At 34.3% G+C, this 27,788-nt stretch overlaps 5 protein-coding genes across 6 annotated transcripts; 4 read left to right on the forward strand and 1 right to left on the reverse strand.

Moving 5' to 3' along the window:
• The first annotated feature begins 523 nt into the window (after nucleotides 1-523).
• Nucleotides 524-2,882, forward strand: LOC105976096 (uncharacterized). Its single transcript, XM_013001386.2, has 4 exons — nucleotides 524-886; nucleotides 1,399-1,503; nucleotides 1,590-2,409; nucleotides 2,505-2,882. Exons 1-4 carry the CDS (start codon nucleotides 557-559, stop codon nucleotides 2,726-2,728), a joined length of 1,479 nt encoding a protein of 492 aa, XP_012856840.1. The 5' UTR covers nucleotides 524-556; the 3' UTR covers nucleotides 2,729-2,882.
• Nucleotides 2,883-3,356: 474 nt separating this feature from the next.
• On the forward strand, nucleotides 3,357-11,939 carry MET18 (ARM repeat superfamily protein). The gene is made up of 21 exons (XM_013001116.2): nucleotides 3,357-3,586; nucleotides 3,882-3,944; nucleotides 4,095-4,149; nucleotides 4,454-4,551; nucleotides 4,656-4,814; nucleotides 4,913-4,972; nucleotides 5,775-5,954; nucleotides 6,552-6,605; nucleotides 6,887-6,973; nucleotides 7,075-7,759; nucleotides 7,888-8,267; nucleotides 8,407-8,480; nucleotides 8,607-8,718; nucleotides 8,821-9,674; nucleotides 9,849-9,924; nucleotides 10,015-10,126; nucleotides 10,304-10,380; nucleotides 10,517-10,597; nucleotides 10,685-10,764; nucleotides 10,850-10,915; nucleotides 11,585-11,939. The coding sequence occupies exons 1-20, from the start codon at nucleotides 3,515-3,517 to the stop codon at nucleotides 10,881-10,883; spliced, it is 3,393 nt and encodes a 1,130-aa protein (XP_012856570.1). The 5' UTR covers nucleotides 3,357-3,514; the 3' UTR covers nucleotides 10,884-10,915; nucleotides 11,585-11,939.
• A 695-nt stretch (nucleotides 11,940-12,634) lies between these two features.
• Nucleotides 12,635-15,038, forward strand: LOC105976046 (craniofacial development-like protein). The gene is made up of 5 exons (XM_013001327.2): nucleotides 12,635-12,986; nucleotides 13,648-13,737; nucleotides 13,838-13,980; nucleotides 14,104-14,292; nucleotides 14,483-15,038. The coding sequence occupies exons 1-5, from the start codon at nucleotides 12,950-12,952 to the stop codon at nucleotides 14,846-14,848; spliced, it is 825 nt and encodes a 274-aa protein (XP_012856781.1). The 5' UTR covers nucleotides 12,635-12,949; the 3' UTR covers nucleotides 14,849-15,038.
• AHP4 (HPT phosphotransmitter 4) lies at nucleotides 15,039-16,696 on the reverse strand. The gene is made up of 6 exons (XM_013001328.2): nucleotides 16,520-16,696; nucleotides 16,061-16,191; nucleotides 15,827-15,895; nucleotides 15,619-15,690; nucleotides 15,411-15,483; nucleotides 15,039-15,282 (listed from the first exon to the last, which is right to left on the reverse strand). The coding sequence occupies exons 1-6, from the start codon at nucleotides 16,562-16,564 to the stop codon at nucleotides 15,235-15,237; spliced, it is 438 nt and encodes a 145-aa protein (XP_012856782.1). The 5' UTR covers nucleotides 16,565-16,696; the 3' UTR covers nucleotides 15,039-15,234.
• A 6,400-nt stretch (nucleotides 16,697-23,096) lies between these two features.
• On the forward strand, nucleotides 23,097-25,588 carry LOC148768208 (transcription factor MYBS3-like). 2 transcript variants are annotated; one of them, XM_088823576.1, is made up of 3 exons: nucleotides 23,097-23,512; nucleotides 24,723-24,931; nucleotides 25,026-25,588. In XM_088823576.1, exons 1-3 carry the CDS (start codon nucleotides 23,239-23,241, stop codon nucleotides 25,293-25,295), a joined length of 753 nt encoding a protein of 250 aa, XP_088679702.1. In that variant the 5' UTR covers nucleotides 23,097-23,238; the 3' UTR covers nucleotides 25,296-25,588. The 2 variants fall into 2 exon arrangements, with proteins under 2 accessions (XP_088679702.1, XP_088679703.1); XM_088823577.1 differs by having other exon boundaries at nucleotides 23,103-23,512; nucleotides 25,032-25,588.
• The last annotated feature ends 2,200 nt before the right edge of the window (nucleotides 25,589-27,788 follow it).

Here is a 27,788-nt window from a genome sequence, read left to right on the forward strand (position 1 = left end):
CTTACACGTCCACCACTGCGTTGTCAAATTTAGTAGAATCTTCTAGATTATGTGAAATATTCTCCACTTTGTCCCATTTTACCCTGTCGAGCTCCAGATTTTGAAACAAGATGATCATGAGATGTGTCTCTTGACTTGTAAATATCAGATTGTTGTGCATCTGAAACTCCCTTTTTGCCCAAAACATGTACAAACTAGAAAATATTTTCGTGATAGGAAGATTATATTGAATTTGACCATAAAGGTGGACGCGTAAGAAAATTCATAGTTATTGGTAGTTGTAATTACCCAAACATAAGGGGGTTTTTTCGTAATTTAATCTTACCTTAGTGAGTGAACGTAATTTACCCAATAAAATAAAATACATATGGGGCCCCAGAAAAAAAATATCTTAGCCTAGGGCCCCTTATAATAATTGGGCCGGCCCATGCTGCTGTCATTTGCCTCAATTTTGAATCAAATGTCCCTAAACCGAAGCAGCAATTGTTTTCGGGGTCTAAAACTAATTTAACATAAATTGTAGGACTCAAGGAAGAAATAAAACTACCACAGGGGTATGAAAACCATTCGCCGATGGATAAATTTGAATAGAGCGAGCGAGCCTTTAGTTACCGTTGGGAAAACGCCACACACACACACACACACACACAGAAAACGCAGAGAGGAGGAGAAGAAGACGATGCCGAAGAACACCGACGCGGCGAAATCGAAAATTAGGTCAAAATCGACGAGGAAGCCACTCCGAGACGTCTCAAATGCCAAAACTGCCATCAAATCCGCCATTAATTCCAAGAAAACCTCCGAAGATGGAGGAGGGCAAACGGGAGAGTATTCGCTCGATAACCTCTTGCTCGTACACTCCGATCTCTCCTCCCTCATGCGACAGGTATTACATATTCTTTGTGGAATCAATTTAAAAAAATACTACATTTAGGAGGATTTTCTTATGAACTGTCTCGTGTTCAATTTTATTGGGGAATTTGATGATTCTGTGATGATAATTCCAATTTTTGTGTGAAAAGCCAATAATTTTGTCTGTCGAGTTTTCTAAATGCGAATTAGCAACTTTCATGGTGGATTTTTTTGATGATTATGGGTTGTTTATGTCATGTTTTACTTTGAGTTCTAAATTATTTATTCATATTACATAGAGTTACTGATGAGGATAATTTAAGAGGAAAATAGTTGGTTTGTGGCATGCCTAATTTGAACTGATTTTGCTCATCATTCATTTTCGAAGGAACTTTTTTTCTGGATTGGTTTCATAGTGAGAAATGTTTCTAGTTAGTTAAGTTGATCTCTTAGTAAGCTAAAACAAGTGAGATTTGCTGCTATTGTACTGTTAAATTTTGTTCATGAAAATTAGACTATTTACTTACACAGCTCATTTGTTGGCAGATCGACGAGCTTGTGGTCCAAGCACTTAATGTGACAAGCAATAAGGGGAGGCAGGAAATCAAACAATTTGCAGATGTCTTGTCTGATATTCAGAATTCCTTAAAGGTTGATTCTCTGTTTGATTCTTTTGATTCGTTACGAATTCCACATTACGTTACCATGTCTTAATTTCTGAATGTATTACTCTGCAGCCATGGGTTCCCAGATTTCAGAAGGCACTTCTCATGCCCGAGAGTAAGTCTGAGCAGCCTATCGAAAGAAACGTAGTTTGTGAACAGAAAGAAAGTACAAATGCTGTCATCGAAAGCCCTGTACAAACTAAGTGGGAGTCGCTTGTCTCTCCATCTCCCCTTGTGTCTTGGCGGGCTGAATGCAATACAGAAGGTGGTAGGCAATTGTTTCTACTCACACCCCTGCCTCAGAAAACGGCATTTTCGTCCAAATATCCGACATCCTCTATTCGTGCATTGGAAGATATTACATTTGATTCAGCCAGAAACTTGGATAAGAATCTGGCTGAAACTGTTCCAGACGAGGTTTTGGATAAAGAAGAGGTAACTAAAGCTGTTGGCGATCTTCGGACCAAGTGTGTTTCTCCAGAAAAATTCTCAAAAACGAATCGCTCTATGTTTGTGATGACTACTCCGTGCTTGAAAATGTCGCCGCCCAAGTCTTGCATATTGCTCGAGCCAATATCTGCCTTCTCCAAAAAGAAGAACAAGGCATTCCATAAATCTACCCCTTTTCCTTCAAGAGTTGAAATTCCTAGCGAGTCCCTAGATTCTGAATCCTCGAGCAGTCAGTCCTCGGATGATTCGAAGGTGAAGTATCCAGAGATTTTGGGGATAAAAACAGAAAATTTGGAGAAGAAAATGGTGGCGGAATATTCACCAAGTTGGATTGTATCACCTCCTAAAACATGTGCTATAATGGAGCCTTCTGATGAAAAACTCTTGAAAGACCTTTCCGGTAATCAGGAAGAAGACTCGTTGATAATTAAAGAGCTTAAAGGTGATAATTGCGCAATCTTTCTCATTTTACCGTTAGTACTTTAAAACAAAATTTGAAATCTAATTACAGTTGTGATTGTTTATTTCTCGTGGCAGATATTGGTGGTAAAGTTGATTTAGCTGAAAGTACACCTATGATCAAGGTGCCGGTGAGCAGTTTCCGAATTGGAAAGCATCCAGGGGAGAACACATTGAAGAAGGAACTCTGGACAAGATTTGAAGCAGCATCTACTTATGGTACTCGTTTCGATGGCTCGTGTGTAGAAGATTCTACTACCAAAGGGTTTCTTGACAAATTGGAAGAGGTTTTCGATGCATAATATTGTGTCTGTCATTAGTAAAATTTTGAGCTCAACTAGTGAAAGTATGTGTAGATTGTCTGTGTTGTTAACAAAAGCTACAGCTTAAAGACCTTCATTAGAGGATTTTTGAGATATAAATTTTAAATGTAATGTATAAATGGTGCAGTTTTTATCTTCTTAACCGGGTCAACAGATTTTGACCCGGAACCGTGACTTTATTAGGGCGATTAAAAGATGGGGTCGAAACTCGAACCAATGGTTTGAACCGGCGGGTTGGCCCGTATGTTTAACAAATTTATTTTTTGAATTTTCGATGGTCAAGATTGGTTGATTACCAACGACGACCCATATTAAATGACCGTTGCTTGAATCGGAACGTATTTCTATTTTTTTTAAATTATCGTAAAGAACTAACAAAAATATTTAGATTTTTTTTTTTTTTTATCGAAACGTGTTTCTAAATTCACCAAGTGTCCGACAAGTATCTCGTACGAGAGGTGTCCGAAATGCGGATATGTCAACAAGTTATATGTCCTTGCAAAATATAATTGATTTATTGTTAAACTAATAATGTCATGGGATAAATTACATAAAAGAAAAAAAAAAAGAAATTATAATATTACATGGAATTGAACATATTACTAATCAAATAATTAATTAAAATTAATATAAGAAAATAATAATAAAAACCAAATTAATTACACAATAATTAAATGTCAAAACCCTCGCTCCCGGCAAAAGGAAAATCACTTAAACCCTCACCTCCACCGTTTGCAGACACTAACACCGGCACCTCCGCGCACAATGGGCGATTCCGTTCAATTGATCAAACACGTCGAGTTGTACGTTAACTCCTCCGCCACTCCGTCGCAGCAGGTATTTTCTGCATAATGTTCCAATTTATTGCAAAATCAACCAGTAGAGCAGTAATCCATTGTTTTCTAATTATTAATTTACTATTTAGTATTTTCTCCGTTTGCCCTTCTGCAATCCCATTCCCCCTGCTATTTGTTCAAGACCCAAAATTAAGAGCTTCATTATAGTAAAGATGTGTGCTTTATTGTAAATACACGGTTTTATCAAAGTTATCGGTTCAAATTTATGCTCAATTGTAACTCTAGAGTGGCTGTTTGTTAATACTAGTAGCGTATTTTGTGAATTTGAGTTACAGGTTGCCAGCGTGGACGCTGTTGCTGCTCTGTTGAAGAATGATTTATTAACTCTGGATGCACTTGTAAGTTATTAATTTTTCGTGATAAATCTTTTTTTTTCTGTTCCTTTTTTTTTTTGGTTTTTATGTGTTTCCAGTAATCAATTTTGTCTATGTTTAACTTTGATTGGATAAAAATTGAAATGGTTACGATGGCTATTTTCGTTTGTGCAGGTTAGGGAAATGGAGATGTACTTGACTACTACAGATAGCATCGTCCGCTCCAGAGGTAATGTTGTCTCTATTACCAATTCATTTTCCAGCTACTGTACTTATGCCCGATGTTATTGATGTAAGCCTGTGCCTATGTGTGTGATGATTTTTCGAGGTTGTATCAATTCTTTTATATTTCAAGGTGGGGGTGTCCTTTTTAGTGGGCATCTGAGATGGTGCTTTTCTGTGGTTTTGTGTATGATTTTGTAATGTTATACTACATTCTGCCTTCTAGTTTTAATAATTTTTAAAGTTTTATTTTGTTGTTAACATACATATTAATCCTTCTCGAGTCTTACTTAATACATGCCATCATCCAGGAACTCTGCTCCTCGCTGAAATTTTGGAACAACTAACATCAAAGCCCTTAAATAGTACTTCAATACATAGTCTAATAGGATTCTTCACGGAAAGACTGGTGAGTACACAAGATATGGAAAAACATTGATATATCTGGTTAATCGCGCATTAGATATTCAATTCTATCATTATAAAAGACAGATAATAGATTATGTATATCAGGCAGATTGGAAAGCACTACGTGGTGCAATTGTGGGTTGCTTGGCATTATTGAGGAGAAAAGTTGATGTTGGAATAGTAACTGATAGTGAAGCGAAGGCTGTAGCTCAGTCATATCTCCAAAATCTGCAGGTGCAGTCCTTGGGACAACATGACAGAAAGGTAAAACCGCGTACAAACCATGTGACATTTCAATTCTCTTTGCTTTCCATGCTAACTGTATATGATAATTTTATTATCGTGTATCAAATTCCTTGCAGCTAAGCTTTCAACTCATGGATTGCTTATTAGATCGCTACCCTGGTGCAATAAGGGATTTGGTAATTTTTCTACTTTTTTGAACATTTATAGTTTTATTGGTTGTTGCATTCACGTAATCCGTAAACTGTATTTACCAAATACTCACGATTGATTATCTTAAATTGGATTTCGGTGATTGCTCCTAATATTCTCATGGCTTTGCCTAAAAATGATTGAAGGAAAATTTCCAACTTAAGATTTTTATACAAAACTGCTACCTGTTGTATGAGTTGTTGCGAGAAGAAAACTAGGGATGGAAACTGATTCTTTCCGCAACTTCCTACATCTATTTCCTAGTCTCCTTGCATGGATTTCGGTACTTAAACTGTGGCATTGTCACATATCCTAATGACTAACTTCTCCCTTTTGATCTTGGACCCGCTCCATTTTCAAGTCCAGTGCTTACAGGTAAGCTTCATTTCAAACGTTTAGATGGTAATTATTCTGGAAGCGTCAAGGTTGATGAACATAATGAGGTCTCATTGTCTATGATATTCCCACATGTGTTACAACTTACAATCATAAATCCTGGAATGATGTCATAAAACATTTAATCAATATGTTTGACCGCATTCTATTTGCTTTATATTCATTTCTGTTTTTTCTCTCCTCTGCACCATATTCTGCGCTGAGACATGTGTAAATAACTGAATATTACATTCTTGGTCAATTACCACGCCCTACTTTGTGGACTGGTAATTGGTGTTGCATCATGTGCTTTGTTCAACCTTTTTCTTTTAACTTTCTGTTGATCTGTGCAAGTACTGTTTATTATGGGTAACAAAGATCTAAAGTTTGCCACTATTGTTTTTTTTGTTTTAGGGAGATAACCTTGTGTATGGAATCTGTGAAGCTATTGATGGGGAAAAAGATCCTCAATGCTTATTGCTCGTATTTCATATAGTGGAGAGTCTTGCAAGATTATATACTGGCCCGTTAGCAAATTTTGCCGAGGATCTGTTCGAAATTTTAGGCTCTTACTTCCCTATCCATTTTACCCATGTGAGATCTCTCAACTCTTGTTTTGTTTTGCATTTCTTCTCATATAATTTCGTATGACCACTGACAACTCTTATTGCATTGAGTTTGCAATATTCTAGGAAAACTCGAAGTATGGTCTGATTATATTTATGATATATAATAAAGATGGTTGGGACATAATAAAAGAAAGCTGGTTCACTGGTTAAGAAAATTGATTGGCAGGTACTGGTAGTAAGCTAAGCAAGACGTAACCTAGAAATTCTCGGTACTAGGTTTTTGAGAACAATATAGATACAATGATCTTCCTAGAGCCAAGTGAAAAGAAAAATAAAATGAAATGCAACTGAATTAGTAGTGCAAGATAAGGCATTGTTAAGTTAGATAAGATATACGGTGGTGAGATCCTGTGCAGATAGAATACAGCTCTCAGCGTTGTATTCAGTTTTGAAACTTTTGATTCATGATCTGACTTTAGGAAATTTGTGCTGATCGCCTGACTCGACCTATGGTTCTGTATGTCTTAAGTTGGTGCTTGTACACTAAGAGAGAGGGCAGATTTCTTTTGATTTTACTATGTTTGTTCTCTACACTGATTTGGTTTTAATCTACTTTGTTCAGCCAAAAGGCGAGGATGATGATGTGAAAAGAGAGGAGCTCTCAAGGGCATTAATGGTATGTATTTTGCTTCATGTTATGATACAAATAAAGTCTAATCTCTCCAAGTTATCAGCTTAGGATTCTGAAAACCATCTATTAATAATTTTAGAACTGATTCTTTAATAAAATAATGGGCATGGAGTATGAAAATAAAGGACAGACACCCACAGTTTTCACAGTTTTCACAGTTTTCTATGTAACTGGAAATTCTGAAGGATGCAAATGCTACTGTTCTATAATCGATTATAAGTTGATACTCATTCTCAGATTCATACTTTTCTTTTGATGTTTTTCAGCTGGCATTTGCTTCTACACATCTTTTTGAACCATTTTCTATCCCCTTGCTGCTGGAAAAACTTTCTTCTTCTCTGCCATCAGCCAAGGTTAGTGCCGATTCATTGCAATTCTGTTTCTCGCTTTATCTCTTCGAAATTATGATTCTTTTTTATTGGGGTTATTGGAAGAATTACATGTATGCCTGCAGGTGGAGTCGTTCAAGTATCTTAGCTACTGCTCAACAAAATATGGACCTGAGAGAATGGTGAAACATGCTGAGGCTCTCTGGTCTTCTGTAAAAGATGTAACATATATTTCACCTAGTTCTACCCCGTCTACGGAGTCTGAATCAATGGGTGGAATGAGTTTTCAGGATAGTGAAATTATGAGGCATGCTTTTGTGCTTCTGCAGGAAGTTACTCGGCAACATGCTGATTTTGTTAGTTTAGTTATTGCTGACAATGACATACACGTATTTATCAACTCCCTAAATCAATATAAGGAGTTTGATGATATTCCTGTATTAGTCAAACAGAAATTACATGCACTTGGTCATATTCTGTCCACTTGTGCTAAACCCTCTGTTGAATTGTGCAATAAGGTCTTTGAGGGTTTCTTTCCACTCCTCATGGATGGTTTCGGGCTTTCAGCTGCAAAACCATCTGATAATGTCGAATGTAAATTTGGAGCCATATATCTGTGCACAGAACTTCTTGCAGCAAGCAGATATTTGACCTTGTCCCTTGACAATTGCACATTGGACCCCGATTTTTCTCGTCAGACATGGCATGTGATGCTTAGCAATTTCTCTAAATCACTCGAGAAGGCCTTCATTGCCCTCTTACGATCAAATGTTGCTGATAATGCAGAAAGTGCTTATGTTTATTTTGGAGGTTATAATTTATTTTTTTGAACCAATTTGCTGGTAAAATATGTTAAGAAATGCCTAAACAGCATGTCTTTGGATTGATTTAACTTGTAAATCTGATTCTTGTTGCATGTTTATTGTGAATATCTGCAGTTAAGGGCTTGCAAATTCTGGCTACATTTCCAGAAAGCTTCCTTCCAGTATCCAAGTCCATATATGACGATATTTTGTTGGAGCTTGTGTCAATTGTTACTTCTAGTGGCAGTAAGACATTCTTATGGACATTGGCACTTAAGGCATTAGTAGAGATTGGTTTCTTCATTAATAAATGTCCAGGCTCTGGGAAAGCTGCAAGTTTTGAGAGTATTGTCGTCGAAAAGATTGTTTCCTTGATATCTTCTGATGATTCAGCTTTGCCTTTATCACTCAAATTGCAAGCAGTTTTTGAAATAGGAGAAACGAGGAAAGATATTATGCTTAGAGTTGTCCAAGCGTTGGATGAGGCTATTTCTACCAAATTTTCTGAAGTTAATGTATGTATTCTATTTTATTCCTATCAACCATTAGCTAAAAATACTTGCATGATATAACTTAATGCTACATGTCTTTCAATTCTTGTAATTTCTCTACTTGGCATTCTACCGATACAATTGAGTCCTTAAAACCATGCAGGATCATGGGAATCATGAGTCGTATAATATGATTGTCAAGCTTCTTGATACTTATACGCAGAAGGTGCTTCCATGGTAAGCAATGTTTAATATGCTTTTTCTTCCGATCTTTCTCCACTTCTCCTGATTGTTTTTCTTACACTCTTAATTGCCATTATTTGTATTTCTAATTATTCGAAGCAATTGTTGACATGGCCCCAGGTTTCTTGAGATTGGAGGTTCTGAAGAAATTCCACTGAATTTTGCTCTTGGTATCTGGGACAAGATGGAAACTAGTAGGTTCCTGAACGTCAACCCTCTGCAAATTGCAAGTGTAAGACACGTCTAAAAAAAATGTTTCATGGCTTATATTTTGTTTCCTCGTGTTATACAACTAGTTAAGCGAGAATTTATGGAACTATATGCATGTTTTCAGGGTGTCCTCGGTGCAACAATGACTGCAATGAAGAGTGCAGTTGGGAGTTGTTCAAAAGAAAACCAGGAGATCATTATCAGCAAAGCTTTCGGAATACTCTTTTCAAGTACAGATTTTGGGTCGCCGGGATTTAAATCTGGCAATGATATAGTGAAGGAGGACGAGTTGCAGCAAACTAATAACAATGTTGGCAGAGATAAGTGGCTTACTTCGTTATTCGCGTCAGTTGTTATAGCACTCCGTCCTCAAACTATTATACCGAATGGCAAAATGGTTTTGCAGCTGTTCATAACAAGCCTATTGAATGGCCATGTTCCATCGGCTCATGCGTTGGGTTCTTTAGTTAATAAGCTACCTTTGGAGATTAACGGAATGGATTCATCTACAAGTTTTACTCTAAACGAGGCAATGGACATTATATTTCACAGTTTTAATATTCTGGGAAACGATGGCAGTGGGATTGATTTCGGTAGTTTAAGACTGAATACCTTGAGAATACAATCAGCAATTAACACTGTTGTTGGATTAGCCTGGATTGGTAAAGGATTACTTATGAGGGGTCACGAGAAGGTGAAAGATATAACAATGTCTTTATTGAGTTTCTTGACGATGGATGGTCAAGATGGGTTGCCGAAACAATTTCAGAATCTGATTGAAGTTTCTGACGAGAAAGGCGTAAATCAGCTGATGATATGTGCTGGGGATGCGTTTCGTACCATTATGAGTGAGTCTGAAGAATGTCTGAATCGGAAATACCATGCAAATGTACGACCACTCTACAAGCAACGGTTCTTCAGCACCATCATGCCAATTTTGATATCGTTGGTAGTAAAGTCCGAATCATCATTTGTCAGGTCAGTATGGAAATGACTTCCACACACACACACACACACACACACACACATATATATATATATATATATATATATATATATATATATATATATATATATATATATATATATATATATATATATATATATATATATATATTTCTTTGTCTTGATCGTTCTATATCCGTTTTTCAGATCTATGCTATACAGAGCCTTTGCACATGTTGTGACTGAAACTCCCCTGTCTGCTATTTTGGGAGAAGCTAAGAAGGTAAGTCTAATAGCCAGTCTATCTTGTCGATATTGTAGTCTCGTACTTTGGTATATTTATTTTTATTAACACAAACGGCTTTTCACGCAGTTGGTCCCTTTATTACTGGATTGTTTATCCATGCTGAGAAAGGATGTATCGAACAAGGAAATTATCTACAGTCTCTTGCTCGTCATATCTGGAGTATTGGTGGAGAAAACTGGTGAGAGAGGCATCGACTTGTATTTCTATTTTTTTATTCTCTCTTTATCTTGAACAAGATTTTGGTAAATTCAGAATGGCCTGAAATTGAAGCATACGAGTTTGTAATTACCGAGTTGTTTATTGCAAAAATATTTTGTTATAATCTTCTAAAGTTAGGAAATTGATGCATTCGCAGGACAAGAAGCTGCAGTAGAAAATGCACCCGGCATTATAAACCAACTTACTGATTTAACAGCATACTCGCATATGACGGTATAAATATTCTTCCTCAATAGCTGAAAACTTTTTTTACTGTTTTGTTTTTACGTGTTTAAACTAGTTCTATTCGTATGTCAAAGCCTTGCAAAATTGTGATCATTTAGGGGAATATTCCTTTTTATGTTTTCAGGCTATACGTGAAACAGCAATTCAGTGCCTTGTTGCCGTTTCTCAACTATCCCATACAAGAATTTATCCTTTGAGAACAAAGGTATGAATGTTTTTCCAATAATTTAATATTTTTTGGGGTAAAATAATTGCATTTATATCTTAATATTAAATTATTCTTTTGTGATAGGTTCTACGAGCCACATCGAAGGCGCTTGACGATCCTAAGCGAGTTGTTCGTCAAGAGGCCGTCAGATGTCATCAAACTTGGTAAGTTATCGAATTAATATTTTCAATTTATTTCATATCAAATAAGACTTGCATATGTGTGATGCTTCTTTTTATTCAATTATAGGGCTTCAATGGCATCAAGAAGTCTCCACTATTGAAATTATTTCAAGGATTTTCCAATGCTAAGCTGGTAAGATTCTGCTTATTTTAAATTGCCAAAAAAATATCTTATTAGCCAAATTCCAAATTACTGCCACGCCCAGAGGTAAGACCAAATTACGAAAAAACCCTTCTTGTTTGGGTAATTACAACCAACCCCTCAACTATGTATTTTCTTACGAAAAAACCCCACATTTAGTAGGTAAACTTGACACTGTAAGGGTGTTAGTGTAAGACAGTACATAGTTGAGGGGCGTGATTGTAATTACCCAAACATGAGATTTTTTTCTCGTTATTTCGCCTTACCTTAGGGGATTGGCCGTAATTACGCTATCTTATTTAACACTGCAGGGTAAATTACATCCACCTCCCAGAGATAAATTCTATTTACAGAAACTCCCCGAATTGTTTTAGAAATTACATCCAACCCCTTGCAGTTTGTAAATTTCTTATATCCACCCCCTAGAAAAGGGTGTTAATGTAAGAAGTCTACAAATTGTAGGGGTTGATGTAATTATGGAAACATGAGGGTTTTTTTCTTCATAAATAGACCTTACTTGAGGGGGCGGATGTAATTTACCCTTAACACTTCAAGATTAGTTCAACAAGTTTAACTTTCGCCAAATTTGTTTTCTTTAAATATAAGTTGTTACACATGGATTTATTCTAATTTATAACTATACTAATTTTCCTATTGCAGATTTCATTAGACCTTGAATTTTGCCTCCTCAGACTTGAAGCTGTATATTGTAGATTGTGCAGCATTCGTATATATTTTAGATGCGCTTCTCTGCTCGTTTGTTCACCTGTATCGTTAATTATCCATTTTTACACACATCCACTTGTGTGTGTGGTTGTATGCAAATTTACGATAAAAATATAATTATTCTTGTAGTATCCATTTTGGTAAGAAACATGAATTTTGAAGTATTTTACCAGGTGTAGCATAGATTTTTGGAATAATTATCTGTAGTCGGCGTTGAAAAGATATTGAATTCTATTGTTTATGTATACACAAGCATATAAAGTTATGATTCTTTAATAGGCTAATAAAATAAGTGAAATGTTTTTTACAGTTTGAAAATTGCTATTTACCGTTCATAACAAATAACCCTTTATCTCTCTAAAACCCCAAAATTTCCCAATAAAACCTAAAAACCCCCAAACTGCAAATAGCAAAAAAAAAAAAAAAATTCGAAAATTCGAAATCAAGCTTGAAGGTTGAGTTTTGATTTTTTGAGATAATTTCGACTCCTTTATGTGTAATATGCATTGGTTAGGTCGATTACGGAACCAGTTTCATGTTAAAAAGCCCTACAAATCGATTTGTAGGGCTTTTTTTTACGCACATACACCCACGAACGCCCATGACGGGCGCCCACGGCGTGTACGAACGCCCGTTCCGGGCGTTCGTACACGCCGTGGGCGCCTGTCTTGGACGTTTAATTCAGCTGCCTTGAACGGTAAATAACAATTTTCAAATAGTAAAAAGCAAGTTCCTAAAATAAAAAATTCAACAATTATTTGAAATAATTTTATTGGTCTTATTTTCAGTTTGACGTTTCCCCTGATATTTTTTTTTTACAAGAAGATATAATTTAATAATTTATGAGATATATATTTGTTTCAAGGGTAAATAGCATTTACCTCCCCTGTAGTTTGAATTTTGTGCACATGACCCCCTTGTACTTTTAATATTGCACGTGACCCTCTTGTATATTAATATAAACATATAACTCCCTTGTACTTTGGAGAATTTCATCTTCCTAATAAATATGATTATTTACCAATGGAAATACCATAGGGGGGTTTCGGGGTTATATTAAAAGTACAAGGGGTCATGTGAACAAAGTTCAAACTACAAGGAGGTCGTGTGCACAAAGTTCAAACTACAGGGGTTTAAGTGCTATTTACACTTTTTTTAATTTATAAAGAAACCCGCAACAAAACTTTTGTTGCGGGTCGGATCTTAGTTCGGATACGGGTCTTCCATGGCAACAGAACACGAATTTTTACAGACGAGTGAAGACTAAAAACGGAGCGCAGAAATAAATCAAAAGCTTTCATGGCAGATTCAAACCCTAATTCCACTGCTTCCGCCGGTATATTAGCTTCGCTTTAACTAGTTTGCAATCTTCAATTGAGTTTTGGATTTCTGTTTAAATTGGATCGATTCATCATTTTGATTGGATTTTGGGATTAACTCGGATTATTGAAGACTGAACGATGGGTGTAGTTTAGGTTTTTTCTGTTTGAATATAAAACCCTGATTTGTTAATCATTTTCTTCATTCAATCATGCATTTGTTTTTAGCTGATTTTAGATGTTCCGGCATTAATATTATGATTCTAGGATAAATCAACTGATGAACATTTTCAAGCTGCCTGTATTTCTTGGGATTAGAAATTAATTTTAGAAAATTGTAAAGCAAAGAGAATTTTAATTTTAAGCTCTTCTTCTTTTCACTAGAGAACTTTTTTTGGCAATGCGAAAGTGCTGAATGGTCTTTGGATTTCTATCGGGGAAATCCCAGTTACGTTTATTATAATTCCGTTATGAGTTAAGTTTCTAGGTTTAACATTCTCACGAACTAATCGAGATTGAAGAATATTTCTGAGTTCGTGTTCTATGCTTTTAAGTATTGTGTTAGCCTTTCTAAGTACACTCATCTACGACGACACATTTGCCCGCAAAATTGATGATTTGGAAGTTTGGTTTATTTTGATTTATCATTTAAATAAACGCTCTCGTTTCTCGTCTCAGAAAGTGCAGAAAAGATGGACGGGTGTAGAACAGAGTCCTTGCAAGAAGATTCTAACGGCCCCACCTCTGAGTCTAATCCCGAAGAAATCGGTTAGTTTTGCTGATTCCTAAATCGGAACTTCGTTTTCTTCTCCTTTTGGTGACACTTTATTTGTTATTTGTATTGTATGCATCTTTCTTGATGATATAGAAAGAAAAGCTCGGATAGACGCTATGTGGCAGCAAATGAATAAAGGAGTTCCCGCAAAAAAACCTTTTAAATCCATTTCGGAAAATCAGAGTTCGACCGCGAAAAAGCCTCCTACGAAAAATCCCGCACAAAAGTCATCAACAGTGAGGAAACAACTCCCCTTTTTTCTGTATATATTTATAGAGTTATGTTTAATGTTTATTCTGAAGCTAAACTTTGATAGTGAGGAAACCACCCCCAACCCCCATCGCCCCCCCTTCTTTCAGGGTTGGATGAATTATCTCGGTTTAGGATCGAAGACGACATCATCATCTCGACAAGGGGTCCCGGAAAATCGTCCCAGCATTAGCTCAAATAGTGACAATGAGGAAGCCAAGAAAATTGCCGCTGCTGCTCTTTCAGCAGTTAAAGATGCTGCTGCTGCTTCAGCCAACATAGGAAAGGGCAAAGTTGAGGTGCGTTTGTTTCCGCCTTTTTTTTTTTGTGAATTTTGTTCGTTTTACGAGTCTTTCCATAAGCCCGCAGGCCCCGCACAATGATGCATGCATAATTTTATACACAATATAAGATATCGATAAGAAAAAACGAGATATTTTTATGATGATGCATGCATAACTTTTGGTCATTTTTATGCTGTGTTTGCAGATTACGGAAGTGCGAGACTTTGCGGGCGAGGAAATCGAAGTGAAGAAAGTGATAGACGCCGACTCAAAGGAGGCGAATGAGAAAGGTAAAGGTGCAGCAGGAGCAACTTCAGCCGTCGACGCAATTTTAGAACAGATTAAAAAGAAAACAAAACTGAGTGTGCTTGACAAGACGAAGAAGGACTGGGGCGAATACAAAGGCGAAAATAAAGGATTGGAAGATGAATTAGATGCTTACAAGAAGAGCTCTAATCAATATTTGGACAAAGTTTCTTTCTTAGAGCGTGCCGATTACAGGGAGTTTGAGAGAGAAAGAGACGTTCGCCTCTCGTTGCAGGCCAAACGGAAGACTGATATGCGCGAGTGACTTTTGAGACTCCCGTTATCAAGAAATCTCAGAAAAAAAAAAAACAAGGTACTTTGCTTTTTAATGTTTTATCAATTTTTTTTCCCTCCGACTAGGTGAGAGTATTCCGAAAATCGATCAATTTCTTGAGAGTATTCAATTGTGGATTGTGTATTAGAACTTGATTATTAATTTATTTTTTTTTTGGAAATTTGTTTTTTATTTATTTATAGATATGGCTTAAGTTATTTTTATTTCGAAAATCCCGAAAGTACATAGTTGCTAGGCCTCAGTACTGTGCCCAAAATACCGAAGAAAAGAAAAAAAATCGAAAATAAAACATCACTAATTTTTTTATTACATCTGGAAAAAAAACTTGGATTTGAATTAATGGAGGATTGACTCCTTTACTTTGGGCGACGTGCCTTCTCAACAGGTCCAACTTGTCTTGCAAACTGCATGTACAAAATCACACACACACACAACACAAATTATTTGCTGTGTTATTATATATGTAGGTATAGATAAAAAAATACACACAGCAGAAAGTGTGAGTGTGTTTTTTGAAATAAAGAAAAGGGACCTGAAAATAGACTTCTAGTTTCTTTTTCAGGGTAGCATATTCCTTCTTCAATTGCTGGAAAGTTCTTTTGCATCTGTAAAAAATAAAATTAATTAATTAATCAAGAAATGCTAAAATGGTGCACACACACACACACACACACACACACACACACACACACATATATATATATATATATATATATATAATGGATATAATTGAAACTCACCCTTCACCATTTCCAGTTCTGCAGTACTCTCTGAACTGTGTGCACTCAATTTTCACCTTTTTTGCTCCAATGCTGCATGCACCATTAGAGAAAAAGGATTAATTATTATATATAGCCCCAAAATAGAATATTCCTTGTGACAGTAACTTTAAACATTTAATTTTACTTTCTCCTTTTAAAAATTTCAAAAATAAAATAAAATATATACCTTGAACTGCTGCCCTTGAACTGGTGCATATAGCTGTCCAGCTTAGAGAAATCAAGAGGGTTCTTCTCCCTATATAAATAATTAACCAACAACCAATTTAATTATTAATAATTTCAGAAATATATTTAATTTATTATCAAGAATATTTATGTACCATATATATATATATATATATATATATATATATATATATATATATATTATGATTAAATTAATTTAATTAGATGAACTGACAAGGCTTGCTCTAGATTTTGGACAAGTCGAACGGAATCGCGGTAGTACAATGTGACAACTTCTTCGACGAAGTTGGGATTTACTTCATCTTGCAGCTCTTCCAGTTGCACAAATTGTTCATCCAGATATCCCTGCACCACAATTTAATTATTTAATCAATTAATTAATACATATAATTAATCAATTAATTAATTACACTAATGTCAAATGTTTGTGTGTAGCCATAGTTTTAAGATACTTATCCAGTTGCATGCAAGTTGGGACAACCTTGTACATAACAACAAGAACAATAATTAAAGGTATGTATCAACTTGCAAGAATATTACTCTTTCTATTTTGGGATAATTAATATAAATAAATATATGAAGAATAATGACACTAATTAATTTGCAGGTTAAGTAGAGCAGACATATATAGTACTATGGTGTTTTTTTTTTTTTTTTTTTTTTTTTAATTTACCTGATCAAAAAGTGACTGCTTCATGGTGGCGAGTTGCCTCTGCATGTTTGAGTTTGTTCTTCCGCGAAAATAATAACGCAGCACACAATTAATAATCGTAAGAGATCGAAGAGAGAAACTTATAAGCAAAGAGATCTTATAAGCAGCTATATGTATAGAGAGAGAGAGTAGGATATGTGAATGCTTTGTGGTTGTGATTTGTTAGGGTTTATATAGTTGCCAAGATCAATACTTTGGTCCCCTCATATGTGTATGTATGTGTGTATATATATATACACACACTACACTACAGTACACACACACACACACAAAATACAAGCAATTTTAAGTGCAAGTGTTTAAAGTTACACAACCATTGTGTGTGTGTGTGTGTGTGTGTGTGGATTATCTTCGACATTTTGTTGAAGTAACGTTAGAGAGGTGTATCGTTTAATATAATATTACGCGAAGTATAGCTAGCGAAAAAATTATAGAAAATGACCAAAATACCCTATATCATTAATCGTTACTTCATTAACTGACGATCTTTCAACTAATTAAGAACGACATGGGAAAATTTGAGAAACGTGCTATTAATGCATTACTGAAATTCTAAAACGACAAATATTTTGGCACCGATAAAATTAACTTTAGCAAATATTGATTCTTCTGAAAGAACAAAAATGGAAGATTCTTTAAAATGCACATCAGAAGATTTTTAATTTTAGAATCTTGCAATAATTTGCCTTTTTTTTTTCGAATTTATAGTATCTGTAAGCAGCACACTTTTAATTAGCTGATGGAGATATTTGGTATAATCCATATTTCATTAGTTTATGCCTTTTAATCTTTTTAGCGGGAAAAAAAAGCATAAAACTCTCAAATCACTCGAAAAGCGCTTATTTAAGAAGTCACATATCACTAATTTTGTTGCACTATCAGAGCAACTCCAATGCTAAATATCAAAATTGGATTATCAAATGTTCATTTGATATTTATGATAATATTTTAAAATACATTTAAAACTAATCTACCCCAACCATGGTAATTAAATTTTATTATCAATTGGAAGCTTTTTGATAGTTTTATATGTAACTGCCACATGTCAATTTGTGATTGGTTGGTTAGGTGGTTATTTTTTTGATAACTCAATCTGCAGGAAGTATTTTTAGATTCAAAGACGTGAAATATCAAAATACAAACCCATTTTAATAACCCATTTGGAGAACACAATTTTTAAATTTTAGGAATCAAATGGTAGTTAAGAGATTTGATAACTCATTTAGTAACTCCATTGGAGTTGCTCTTAAGATCTTGTTTGGCAAAATTTATTTTAAACAACTAATAAATTTTTATATATATCCGATAAGTTGTTACGTCTAATTTTTAAAATTAATTTTTAAAGTGTTTCGATAATGAGCTTATAAGCTTTTTTTTTACTCATTGTAAGATCTTCAATAGAAAGATAGTGTAGACTCACTTCCAGAAAAACACATTATTCGCTCTCCATTAGCCTATTAGTTTTTTTTAAGAGGATGTTTGGCTAAACTTATTTTAAACAGCTGATAAGTTTTTACGTCAGATAAGATGTTTTTAGGGTTGATAAGTTGTTACATCTTATTTTTAAGATTAATTTTTAGAGTGTTTGGATAATGAGTTTATTTTATATTTTTACTCATTATTAGATTTTAAATAAAAATGTGGAGTAGATGTACTTTTTCAAAAATATCTTATTTATTCTCCAATAGCTTATTTAAAAAATTAAGATCTTTTTAAAAATTTCACAAACACTTTGAAAGAGCTTATAAGCTCAAACATCCTATAAGCTCTTTTAACTGTTTATAAGCTTATCAATCTAAATAATTAGGGGAATGATTCTAAATGTGGGGTAGCTAAATCCTATTCTTTTTATATTGTTATAATCATGTGAACTCTCAATATTTGAATTAAAAAAAATGAAATAAATTGGTAACACATAATATAATTTAGTTATTAGTGTTGCATTTGGTGGTAGGATAAGTGGGACTTGGTGGAAGGAGAATATAATCATATATTATATACAGTTCACATACCAATAAAAGAAGTATCAATTTATTACCCAAAAAAGGAAAATTAATAAAAATAATAAAATAAAATGAAAAATTGAATAATGATTGACAGATAAATTTTTTTCACATGTCAAATCCAATGTCTTGTTTCTTTGTTATTCCAATTCCCCTTTCTGCAATAATTCCAGCCAAATTAATAACTTGTTAAAAGAAGATGTATGTTTAGAGATTCTCTTTTTTATTCTTCTGTCACAACCTGGTGTGCAGGCATGGCTATTTTTTTTTTTACAAGATATATATATATATATATATATATATATATATATATATATATATATATGGTCACATCTGATTCTTGTGTGTTAAATAAAGCAGAAAAAGAAAAAGAAAAGTGAGGAGGGGTGGAGGAATTGGGATCAGAATGCGATTACAAGTTTTGATTCTGTTTTTCAATCACTTTCTTCATTTGTAATTTCTTGATAAGAATCCCACAAATATATTTACTTCTAATATAATTAATTAATTTCCATTTTGGTATTTAATTAAATAATTCAATGAAATTCACATGTCCAAGCAAATATTTGGTGATGATTTGTTTTTTCCCCTGCCAAACAAATCGCATCACGTGTCAGTTGTCACGTGCCTCATTTAGTTTATATTATAGTAGCATAAAAAAATAAATTAAAAAATTAAAAAAGAAAAGGTCACTTGCATTAATTTAGACGGCTCTTATAATTCGACCCAAATAGTTCATGTTGCTCGAGCTCAAGTTCAAGCTGGATCAATTTTTTACGAACTGAAATTCGATTTTTAGAGCTCGAACTAGCCAATAGCGTTGCTAGCTGGCTCGCGAGCTTTTATATATTTACATACCAATTTAATATGCAATTACTAATGTGTTATAAATTAGGGGCGTTGCTCATTTGCTATTTTTAAGTTGAATTGACTAAATAGTAATTGATACTCCCTTCCCTTCTGATTGTAACAATGACATCTTTATTTCTAAGAAAATACTCAGCAACCCTAACGGATTTTTTGTAAAAAATGAAAATCTTTCTAATTATGGATGATTTTTCTCTTAAGTCCATTTTCTCAAAAAATGCTCATTTTCGGTGGCATGTGTTTAAATCATTATTTTCTCGATACATGGAAGTAAATAACCTTTTAATTCAACCCGATATTTCAGTCCCCCCCCCCCCCTCCTCCCCTCCCCAAGAAAACCCCCTGGGTCCGCCTTTGACGACTATTTGAGTGTATGTTATGTGTATGTTTAGTAAAGAAGCATCAGAGAGTAAAAGTTTGAACGAACTCCCTATTTATGGATACTTTATACCTTGATAAGCAAATTTCATTAGGGTTAACTCCTTATTTTCTTCGTGTTAGGGTTTCGTATACTCCTTTAATTAACCAGACTGGGTTTTTACGTTCGGGCCGCCCTTCTTGGACTTTTATATGCAATTCACTTTACTTTTACGAAGAAAGCCCATAAGGACGATATGGTCCATACCAGTTGTACGTAAAATTTAGCTGCCTTCAATCATAAGTAGCTACTTGTGAAAACCAAAAATGAAAGAGAGAATAAATGCTGGTAAGGAGAATGAATATATATGCAGTTGTAAAGATTAAATAGGAAAGCAACCTTAAAGGCTAAAAAGCACACACTTTATATGATTGCATCGATGCTCATACAATAAAAATTCTTAAATCTTAAAGTGTACAAAATTAAAAGTTTGGGGGTAGGGGGCGAAAGTGCGTTAACGAATACATAAATAATGAAAAAAAAATTTGCTTAAAAAGAATTTCTTGCGGGGGGGAGGGGGGCACCCCAGCCATATGCATACGCCCCTGATAGGCGGTGCTTCTACCAAGATTCCGGCGGGAGCTAAAAACTGATGTAAGCGAGACCATCACACCGACGAACAGATTTCCGATAATGTAATTCCAATTCGGTGCGTTCAATTTTCATCCTAAGTGAGACATATATATATATATATATATATATATATATATATATATATATATATGTAAAAGTAATTAAATAATTGAATTTTATTTTTAGAGTTTAATATTTTTTGTCTTCCCGGAGAATTTATTCTTATGTGGGGGATTTTTGTTGGGCCCTTACTACACAATTATAGTCCAATAACTATACAAGGCCTCTGTTGAAAGCAATATAGATCAACTTGGAGAATTGGCCCATAATGAAATGGGCTATTTATTGGTACTAATTAGTAATATAAAAAATATATAGAAATAAGGGTAAATTACGGTGTCAAATTATGAAAATACCCCTCTTATTTGGGTAATTAAAACCACCATCTACTATGAATCTTATTACACGTTCATCGTTGTGCTGTTGAATTCAAATAAATGTACTAAATTATGTGAAATGTTCTTTAGTTTGTACTCGTTTTGTGCAAAAAAGATAGTTTCAGATGCACCGCAATTTGATATTTACAAGTCAAGAGACACATTTTACGATCATCTTATTTCAAAATGTGGAGCTCGAATGGGGTAAATGGCCGGGCACAAACTGAAAAAATTCCACATAATCTAGAAGATTCCACTAATTTTAACACCGCAAAAGTGAACGTGGAAGAAGATTCAGAGTTAAGAGGCCGAAAGTAGTTGTAGTTATCTAAACACGACAATTTTTTTCATAAGTTAATATTATCTCAAGAGGTGGCCGTAATTTACGCCGAAAAGTGAAACAATAAGCTACAAAACAAAATAAAAGCAAACCGCTGCCGTACTAGAAACAAAATAAATAAATAAATAAAGAGATGAAGCGTTACAAGTTTAGTGTGTGTGTGTGTATTTATATGCATACATATTACATATATGTATAATATATATATATATATATATATATATATATATATATATATATATATATAGAGAGAGAGAGAGAGAGAGAGAGAGAGAGAGAGAGAGTGAGTTGGTGAGAGGTTATAAATTAGGTGAAAGAAGCCAAGCGAGGAAACTAACTTTAAGAACGTAAAATCTGCATGCATGTCTATTTCTTGTCTCTACGTGACACCTATTTTTATATCCCATGCCAAGTGTTCAATCTTCTGCCACTCCGACCTAATTAATTTAATTAATCATCTTTTTTATTTTTTAATTTATATATAAATAATAAATAAATGCTGCTGATTTCACAAGCACGAAATAGGAAATATATATTAATTATTGCACCGATTCATTAATAAATAAATATATATATAATATTAATAAATATTCCACGAGCATTAATACAAAGATCATATTAATTAATATAGGAGAACAATTGTCAAAAAACAGCAGTTAAAGCAACTGTGACCACTCAACCTTAAAATATCCAAGTAGTTGACTCTCTATTGTGCTTGTATAAATATATTATTATATATATATCTGTATGGATATATAATTATATATTCTCCAAGGGCAAAAACATCTGCATAATTTGATAATTAAATAAATGACTTTATCATAGTGGTATTGGCATTTTGATAATTATATATTTTTTAATAAATAATTAAAATAATTTTATTCACTAACATCTTCTTTCTTTCCTACATTTTCTAGTATACTAAGCCATATCTAATTAGTTTATACTCAAATTTCAATTTCAATTTTTTTTTCTAAATTTTCATCTTATTGCAATGAATTAAAGAATACTATATATATGAACTCATAATCTCAATTTTAGTAAAGGTGACTTCAATCCTTTTTTTTTTCTTCTCTTCATTAGTTATATCTCGCCTCTTATTCGATCTGCGTCGTATACGTCCAAATTAGTTCGTTAGTCGTTCATAAATACTTCGAAAATTGGTATTGGATTCACGACTTCCGACAACTTCTTATAAGTACGTAACTGACAGTTGGTCGTTAGTTCGTTGATCGTTAAAAGATTTTCTCGACTTTCAATGCTTTCGATAATTAAGTAACCCAAAATTGATAGTTGATCTAGCGGGAATAATTATGTATTTAATATGACGTATACTCAATGCCTATAAGTATTTCTTTTTATTAAACCAACGCCGTATACGTCCAAATTAATTCGTTAGTCGTTCTTAAATACTTAAAAAAAATGTATTCAATTTACGACTTTCGATAACTTTATTTAAGTAAGTAAACCAACAATTGATATCGTTAACAAAATCTCTCCGCGACTCTCTATAAGTAAACGAAATTTATAGTTGATCTAGCGGGAACAATTATGTATAACTTATAAATTCTAATTTCTTAATTTAAAATCTGATAATCCAACACTCTGAATTAGGGTGTAAGATAACTTAATTCTAGTAATCTAACCAGAATCCAATTTGGAATTCTGAATCCTGATAATCAAATGATGGAAATCCCAATCATCAGGAAGTCCAAATTAGCCACATTAGGGTAAGCAAATCACTCAATCCAAACGGGGGCAAAAACGTAATTCACTACTAATAAACACAAAACTAGAAACTTTAGTTAATGATAATCATCTCTAATTAATCACCCTCTTAATCCCATGATTAACACATCCACTCGTGCTATATAAACGCACAGCACAACTCACTTCTTTTAACATGCAAGTCAGTCACCCATCTATATACATACAACTCTATGTATCTATATATCTATATCCATAGAAACACATAGATATATACAGTGTGTAACTGAAATTAATTAATTAATTAATTTATCTGCAAAATTTCGAGGAAAAAAATGACTGGGCGGTGCAAGCATTGCAACACCGATGGCCACACCACCCGCGCTTGTTTGACGAAAAGCGGCGGCGGCGGCGGCGGCGGCGGCGGAGGAGGAGGAGGTGTGAGGCTGTTTGGTGTGAGGTTGACGGATGGGTCCTTCTTCAAGAAGAGCGCCAGCATGGGGAACCTCTCGCATTGCTCCGCCGTCGCCGCCGCGGTTTCGCCGGAGGGGTACCATTCCGACAACCCGGATCGTGGTTCTGCTGCTGTGCCCCGAATCAGGAAGAAAGGTTTAATTTCTACTGTTAATTTTTTTTTTTTTAATTAAATTTGTTTTAAGTGCTATAATTACAAAATTTCAAGGTTTTTTAGCTGTAATTAAAAAAAAAAACCCAATTTGTAGGTTGGTTAATTAATTAATTTAATTTGGGTTTTTTTTTTTTGGGGGGGGGGGGGTTTCACTTTAATTTGCATGTGGTGTTAATTGGGTTGAAATGTGTTTAATTGTTCATGCTTCTATCTTGCATGTGTTTGAATTTGAAGATCAAGTGTTAAAAAACTTCGTTTTTCGAGCAGATCAGTTTAGTTTGGATTTAGTGTTTGCTTTCAGCATTTTTTCTCGATTAATTAGTCGATTTCGGGTGGATCCGTGACTCCGTGTTGATGGTCGTGTTGGCATTTGGTTGAAATTAAATTAATTTTTTTTTTTAAATCACCCTTTTGTGTTTGAGTTGATTTGATGATAAAGAACAGATTGCTTGATTGATATGATCTCGATCCATGTCGATTGTTTGTGTTGGCCATTAATTAAAATTAAATTAAAAAAAAATTAAAAAAATGAAGACTATTCCTACAAGAAAACTTGATTGTAGTATTTAATGTTTGGGATAAAATACTTAAAAGTAGTTGGGAATGACATTTATTTGGATTACGTATATTATGTTTTGATATTTCGTTTGTGTGCGTGGGGGGGGGGGGGGGGGGGGGGGGGGGGGGGGGTGAGGTGGGGTGGGGGTTGGGGGGGGGGGATGCAAAGGGATTTGGATAACTGTTTCATTGTCTTCCATTGTTGGAGTAACAAAAAACTCCACACATTTTTACTTATGTTTAGTTCTTTAATACTCTATCGACATGTTTTCTTCCCCGTGTCGTCTCGTGTTATTGGTTCCGTGTTTAGTGGATCTTGGCGGCGTTCTTTTAAATGCACTGCGTATCTTTGTCTCCGACAGATAATATACGGATGCATTAGTTTCAATAACACGACAAAAAATACGTCATATTAAGTACCGCGAGAAATCGCAATAGTTACATAATTATTAGAAACTAAGCTCTTGTACGGAAACAAACACGCGTCTTTCCTAGATTTGTTCCTATTGCATGTCATTCATTTCCGTACAAGCCGGATAAATGAAAAGTCCTGCTTTTTCCGGTTAACATAATTACGATACTAACCTCGTCCCGTCTCGGGATTTACGATCTTTTTTTTCCCGAATATGATAGGTGTACCTTGGACAGAAGAAGAACATAGGCAATTCTTGTTAGGTCTGCACAAAGTAGGAAAAGGGCATTGGCTGTCTATTTCGAAAGGCTTTGTTTCTTCTAGAACTCCGTCTCAGGTCGCTAGCCATGCTCAAAAGTACTTCATGCGTCAGAGCGATACAGGTCGCAAAAGGAAACGAGCCAGCCTCTTCGATATGGCCCCACACATGGTTAGTATTTTGCTTCTATATATATATATATATATATATATATACTTTTTAATTTTTTATTTTAATATAAAAAAAATTCATTTTGTATGAGAAGTATCAGGAGATAAATGCACCAATGCCTCCACCACTTCTTACCGAAAACAATGCTCCCTCTCTAGAACTTTCTCTCAAGCCGACTTTTACGACTTTGCCCTTCCATCTATGGCCGTCGAATGCGTATCCGCTCAAGGAAGATGAAGAGGGAACTTCTCTTGTTCAGAATCCAGTTGTTCCGGAAGCTTCTATGGTTGAAGTGGTAGCCATGTCCAAGCTGACTTTAGGTGAGACCGCTGCTATGGAAGCTGAGTCGTCGCTTTCTCTCTGAGGGTAAAATGGGAAATCAAAAGAATTTGTGCTCAAAGTCAACGGTACTGGTTCAAGAAATAAGGTGAAGCTAAGTCAATTGTAAGAAGTTTGTATTATGGTGTATATTATTCACCGTCGTCTTTTAATTCTGTCTTTTATGTAGTAATTAAACTTATGTGGTGATTTGGCTATGAACTTTTAGTTTGTCTCAACTGTTAAATAGCTGAGATATTAGTAATATTAATTATGTATTAATGCTGGTTTCCGTCTAATGGCCCGATTTACTTTTATTAATTTTTCGTTTTCTTGAAACTTGTCCTAAGCTTGCATGTCTTAAATTGAGCTTCGAAAACTTATAAGCTAACATTAAATTTTGTGCGTAATATCTTAGCTGGCGTTTTTCTGTCAATAGAAAGATGACAGCAAGGAGAGATATTACAATCATTTAAATAAAATATGGACGACTTTGTTCTCGAGACAGTGTAAGAATTTATTTGGTTCGATTCTCTATCAAACCGATGATGAGTTTATCAACTATGCACGCTTTATTTGTAATTTGTAAGGCACATGTGGTTCATGAATATTTAAACATATTAACTCCCGAGGGGACTATGGTCTCGTTTGACTGACACCTTGATACGCAAGCCAACCTGAAGTAGCTAGGTAGTGCCTATAGCAATTCTTTTTCGTTTCAACGATGCATTTATATGGTTTAATTCTGCGGTGCCTATAGCATTTGTTTCGTTTCAAGAATGCATTTATATGGTTTAATGTTATCGTAGGTCATTTTTCTCTACCATTTTTTTTTTGCTGATAAGTGAATTAATTACTGATTAGCTGTATGTAATTGACAGAATTGAACACTGGCTATAAACGAAGACTCGTGAGGATTCCGATCTATGGTAGGCATCAATGCGAAGAGGTACTTTATTTGGCAAGGCAAAATAAACCATAAATGCAATGCTGTGTCGAAAATAAGATTTTCGAGGGTTTGGTGTATTAAATGTAATTAATTGAGAGTGTTCTTTTCTTATTCCTATTTACTTTCTATATTTGCTCATTGAAGAATTTATTTTATAAAAAAAGCACTTAAAATGGTTACTTGCAGCAAACTCTGCGAATTTTTTCAACGTAATTAAACGAGTTTTCATGGAAAAATGGGAAACTAAAATAATAAGAAAACGATAGATTCCGGGTCGTGCTTGATGTAATTATATTTTATTAGCATTTCTTGTAATAAAATTGTTTATGCTTTGTTTTGGCTAATTAAAACGATATTTGTGCACTGACATGGTACTAATCATTTAAATTTGGCTGCTTTTTGTCTTATGTCCCCGTATGTTTTTTTTTTTTTTTTTTTTATTTATGATAGGGAACTTATCTTGTTTCGCATGAAATCAGAATTTTTTTTTTATTAGATTTATAAATTTAGTAGGTGAGCTGAGCTGGCGTTACATTCTATTAGACGAGAAGACATGAATTTGTAGAGAAAAATCTTATGAAACATGTTACTCGTCAACTGTTTTTGTATCTGATTTTTTAGTACTTTGTTTGTATGTTAGAAAATCACTTTTGTCTTGTCTTGTTTTATGTTCTTACTGTGAAGATAAAAACAGCGCTGTCTGTGCTTGAAGGAGTCGAAAAAATTGGAGTCGCGTTGAAGGAGTTCAATCCCGGTAAATTTGCAAGGTACTTTGTTCGTCTTTTGGTTCATTAGTTACTTGTATTGTATCTTGTTTTTCGTTTTCGTTTTCTTGGTGGAAGATGGATGGTTTACTTATAATGATTTACATCTAGTTAGGAGTTGAAATTAGGTTACTATATTTGAGTTGTTTTTTCACATTAGTTATGTTTATGGTGTGTTTGGATGACAGAATTTCGACGGAGGAGTAAAAGGAGCAGTCTCTCAAGACTCGATAGAATCGAAGGATTTCGAAATTATGAAAATGAAAATGTGAGAGGGAAATAGAGAAAAGAAAACTACTTTCGTGTAAAACACGGTAAGCCGTTCCGCCAACATGTTTCACAGTTTTATTAAAAAAAAATTCGGGACATTGCCATCATTTTCATGATAATTTAGTTTTTTACATTTCGACTGCGTGTACATCAAATGCAGATCCTCAGCGACAAATGTGGAGGCATTGCTGTATATAGAGGCTTGATTTCATTTTCATAGACTTGAATTACATTTTCATTTTTTTTCTCTTAATTTTGCTATTAATTAATTATATTAAGTGTGTAAACTACTGCAATACTTTTTATGTTAATAATTTGAAATGATTGCCAGAAAGTCAATTTTTCACCTTCAGGTTTCATTTAATTGGATTATTAGCAAAAGCCCCCCTATAACTTTATTTTTTTTAGCAACTACGCCCTTAAAAACTCACCATCTAACCAGTAGAGGAAATTTTGCTAACATTAATAACTTGAGGGGTTCTTTAGCAATTCAATATAATGTAGGGGTAACAAATGCAATAAACTCAATAGTATAACACAGCCAAACAGAGCTCAA

The sequence above is a fragment of the Erythranthe guttata genome, chromosome 9 (assembly GCF_056151865.1).
Source record: "Erythranthe guttata isolate IM_541 chromosome 9, IM_541, whole genome shotgun sequence".
NCBI classification, from domain to species: Eukaryota; Viridiplantae; Streptophyta; class Magnoliopsida; order Lamiales; family Phrymaceae; genus Erythranthe; species Erythranthe guttata.

What these genes read in the sequence shown, in the direction of transcription:
- LOC105976096 (XM_013001386.2), top strand. Translation starts at nt 557, where the DNA reads ATGAAAACCATTCGCCGATGGATAAATTTGAATAGAGCGAGCGAGCCT. An exon ending in TCTCCTCCCTCATGCGACAG is followed by an intron (nt 887 to 1,398) that starts GTATTACATATT and finishes ATTTGTTGGCAG; the next exon opens with ATCGACGAGCTTGTGGTCCA. An exon ending in GATAATTAAAGAGCTTAAAG is followed by an intron (nt 2,410 to 2,504) that starts GTGATAATTGCG and finishes TTCTCGTGGCAG; the next exon opens with ATATTGGTGGTAAAGTTGAT.
- AHP4 (XM_013001328.2), bottom strand. Translation starts at nt 16,564, where the DNA reads ATGCAGAGGCAACTCGCCACCATGAAGCAGTCACTTTTTGATCAG. An exon ending in TTCAAGGGCAGCAGTTCAAG is followed by an intron (nt 15,691 to 15,826) that starts GTATATATTTTA and finishes TGGTGCATGCAG; the next exon opens with CATTGGAGCAAAAAAGGTGA. An exon ending in AACTAGAAGTCTATTTTCAG is followed by an intron (nt 15,283 to 15,410) that starts GTCCCTTTTCTT and finishes TTGTACATGCAG; the next exon opens with TTTGCAAGACAAGTTGGACC.
- LOC148768208 (XM_088823576.1), top strand. Translation starts at nt 23,239, where the DNA reads ATGACTGGGCGGTGCAAGCATTGCAACACCGATGGCCACACCACCCGC. An exon ending in GCCCCGAATCAGGAAGAAAG is followed by an intron (nt 23,513 to 24,722) that starts GTTTAATTTCTA and finishes CGAATATGATAG; the next exon opens with GTGTACCTTGGACAGAAGAA. An exon ending in TCGATATGGCCCCACACATG is followed by an intron (nt 24,932 to 25,025) that starts GTTAGTATTTTG and finishes TTGTATGAGAAG; the next exon opens with TATCAGGAGATAAATGCACC.
- LOC105976046 (XM_013001327.2), top strand. Translation starts at nt 12,950, where the DNA reads ATGGCAGATTCAAACCCTAATTCCACTGCTTCCGCCG. An exon ending in GTCTAATCCCGAAGAAATCG is followed by an intron (nt 13,738 to 13,837) that starts GTTAGTTTTGCT and finishes TTGATGATATAG; the next exon opens with AAAGAAAAGCTCGGATAGAC. An exon ending in CCGCACAAAAGTCATCAACA is followed by an intron (nt 13,981 to 14,103) that starts GTGAGGAAACAA and finishes CCCTTCTTTCAG; the next exon opens with GGTTGGATGAATTATCTCGG.
- MET18 (XM_013001116.2), top strand. Translation starts at nt 3,515, where the DNA reads ATGGGCGATTCCGTTCAATTGATCAAACACGTCGAGTTGTACGTTAAC. An exon ending in AGCTCTCAAGGGCATTAATG is followed by an intron (nt 6,606 to 6,886) that starts GTATGTATTTTG and finishes GATGTTTTTCAG; the next exon opens with CTGGCATTTGCTTCTACACA. An exon ending in CTTCTCTGCCATCAGCCAAG is followed by an intron (nt 6,974 to 7,074) that starts GTTAGTGCCGAT and finishes GTATGCCTGCAG; the next exon opens with GTGGAGTCGTTCAAGTATCT.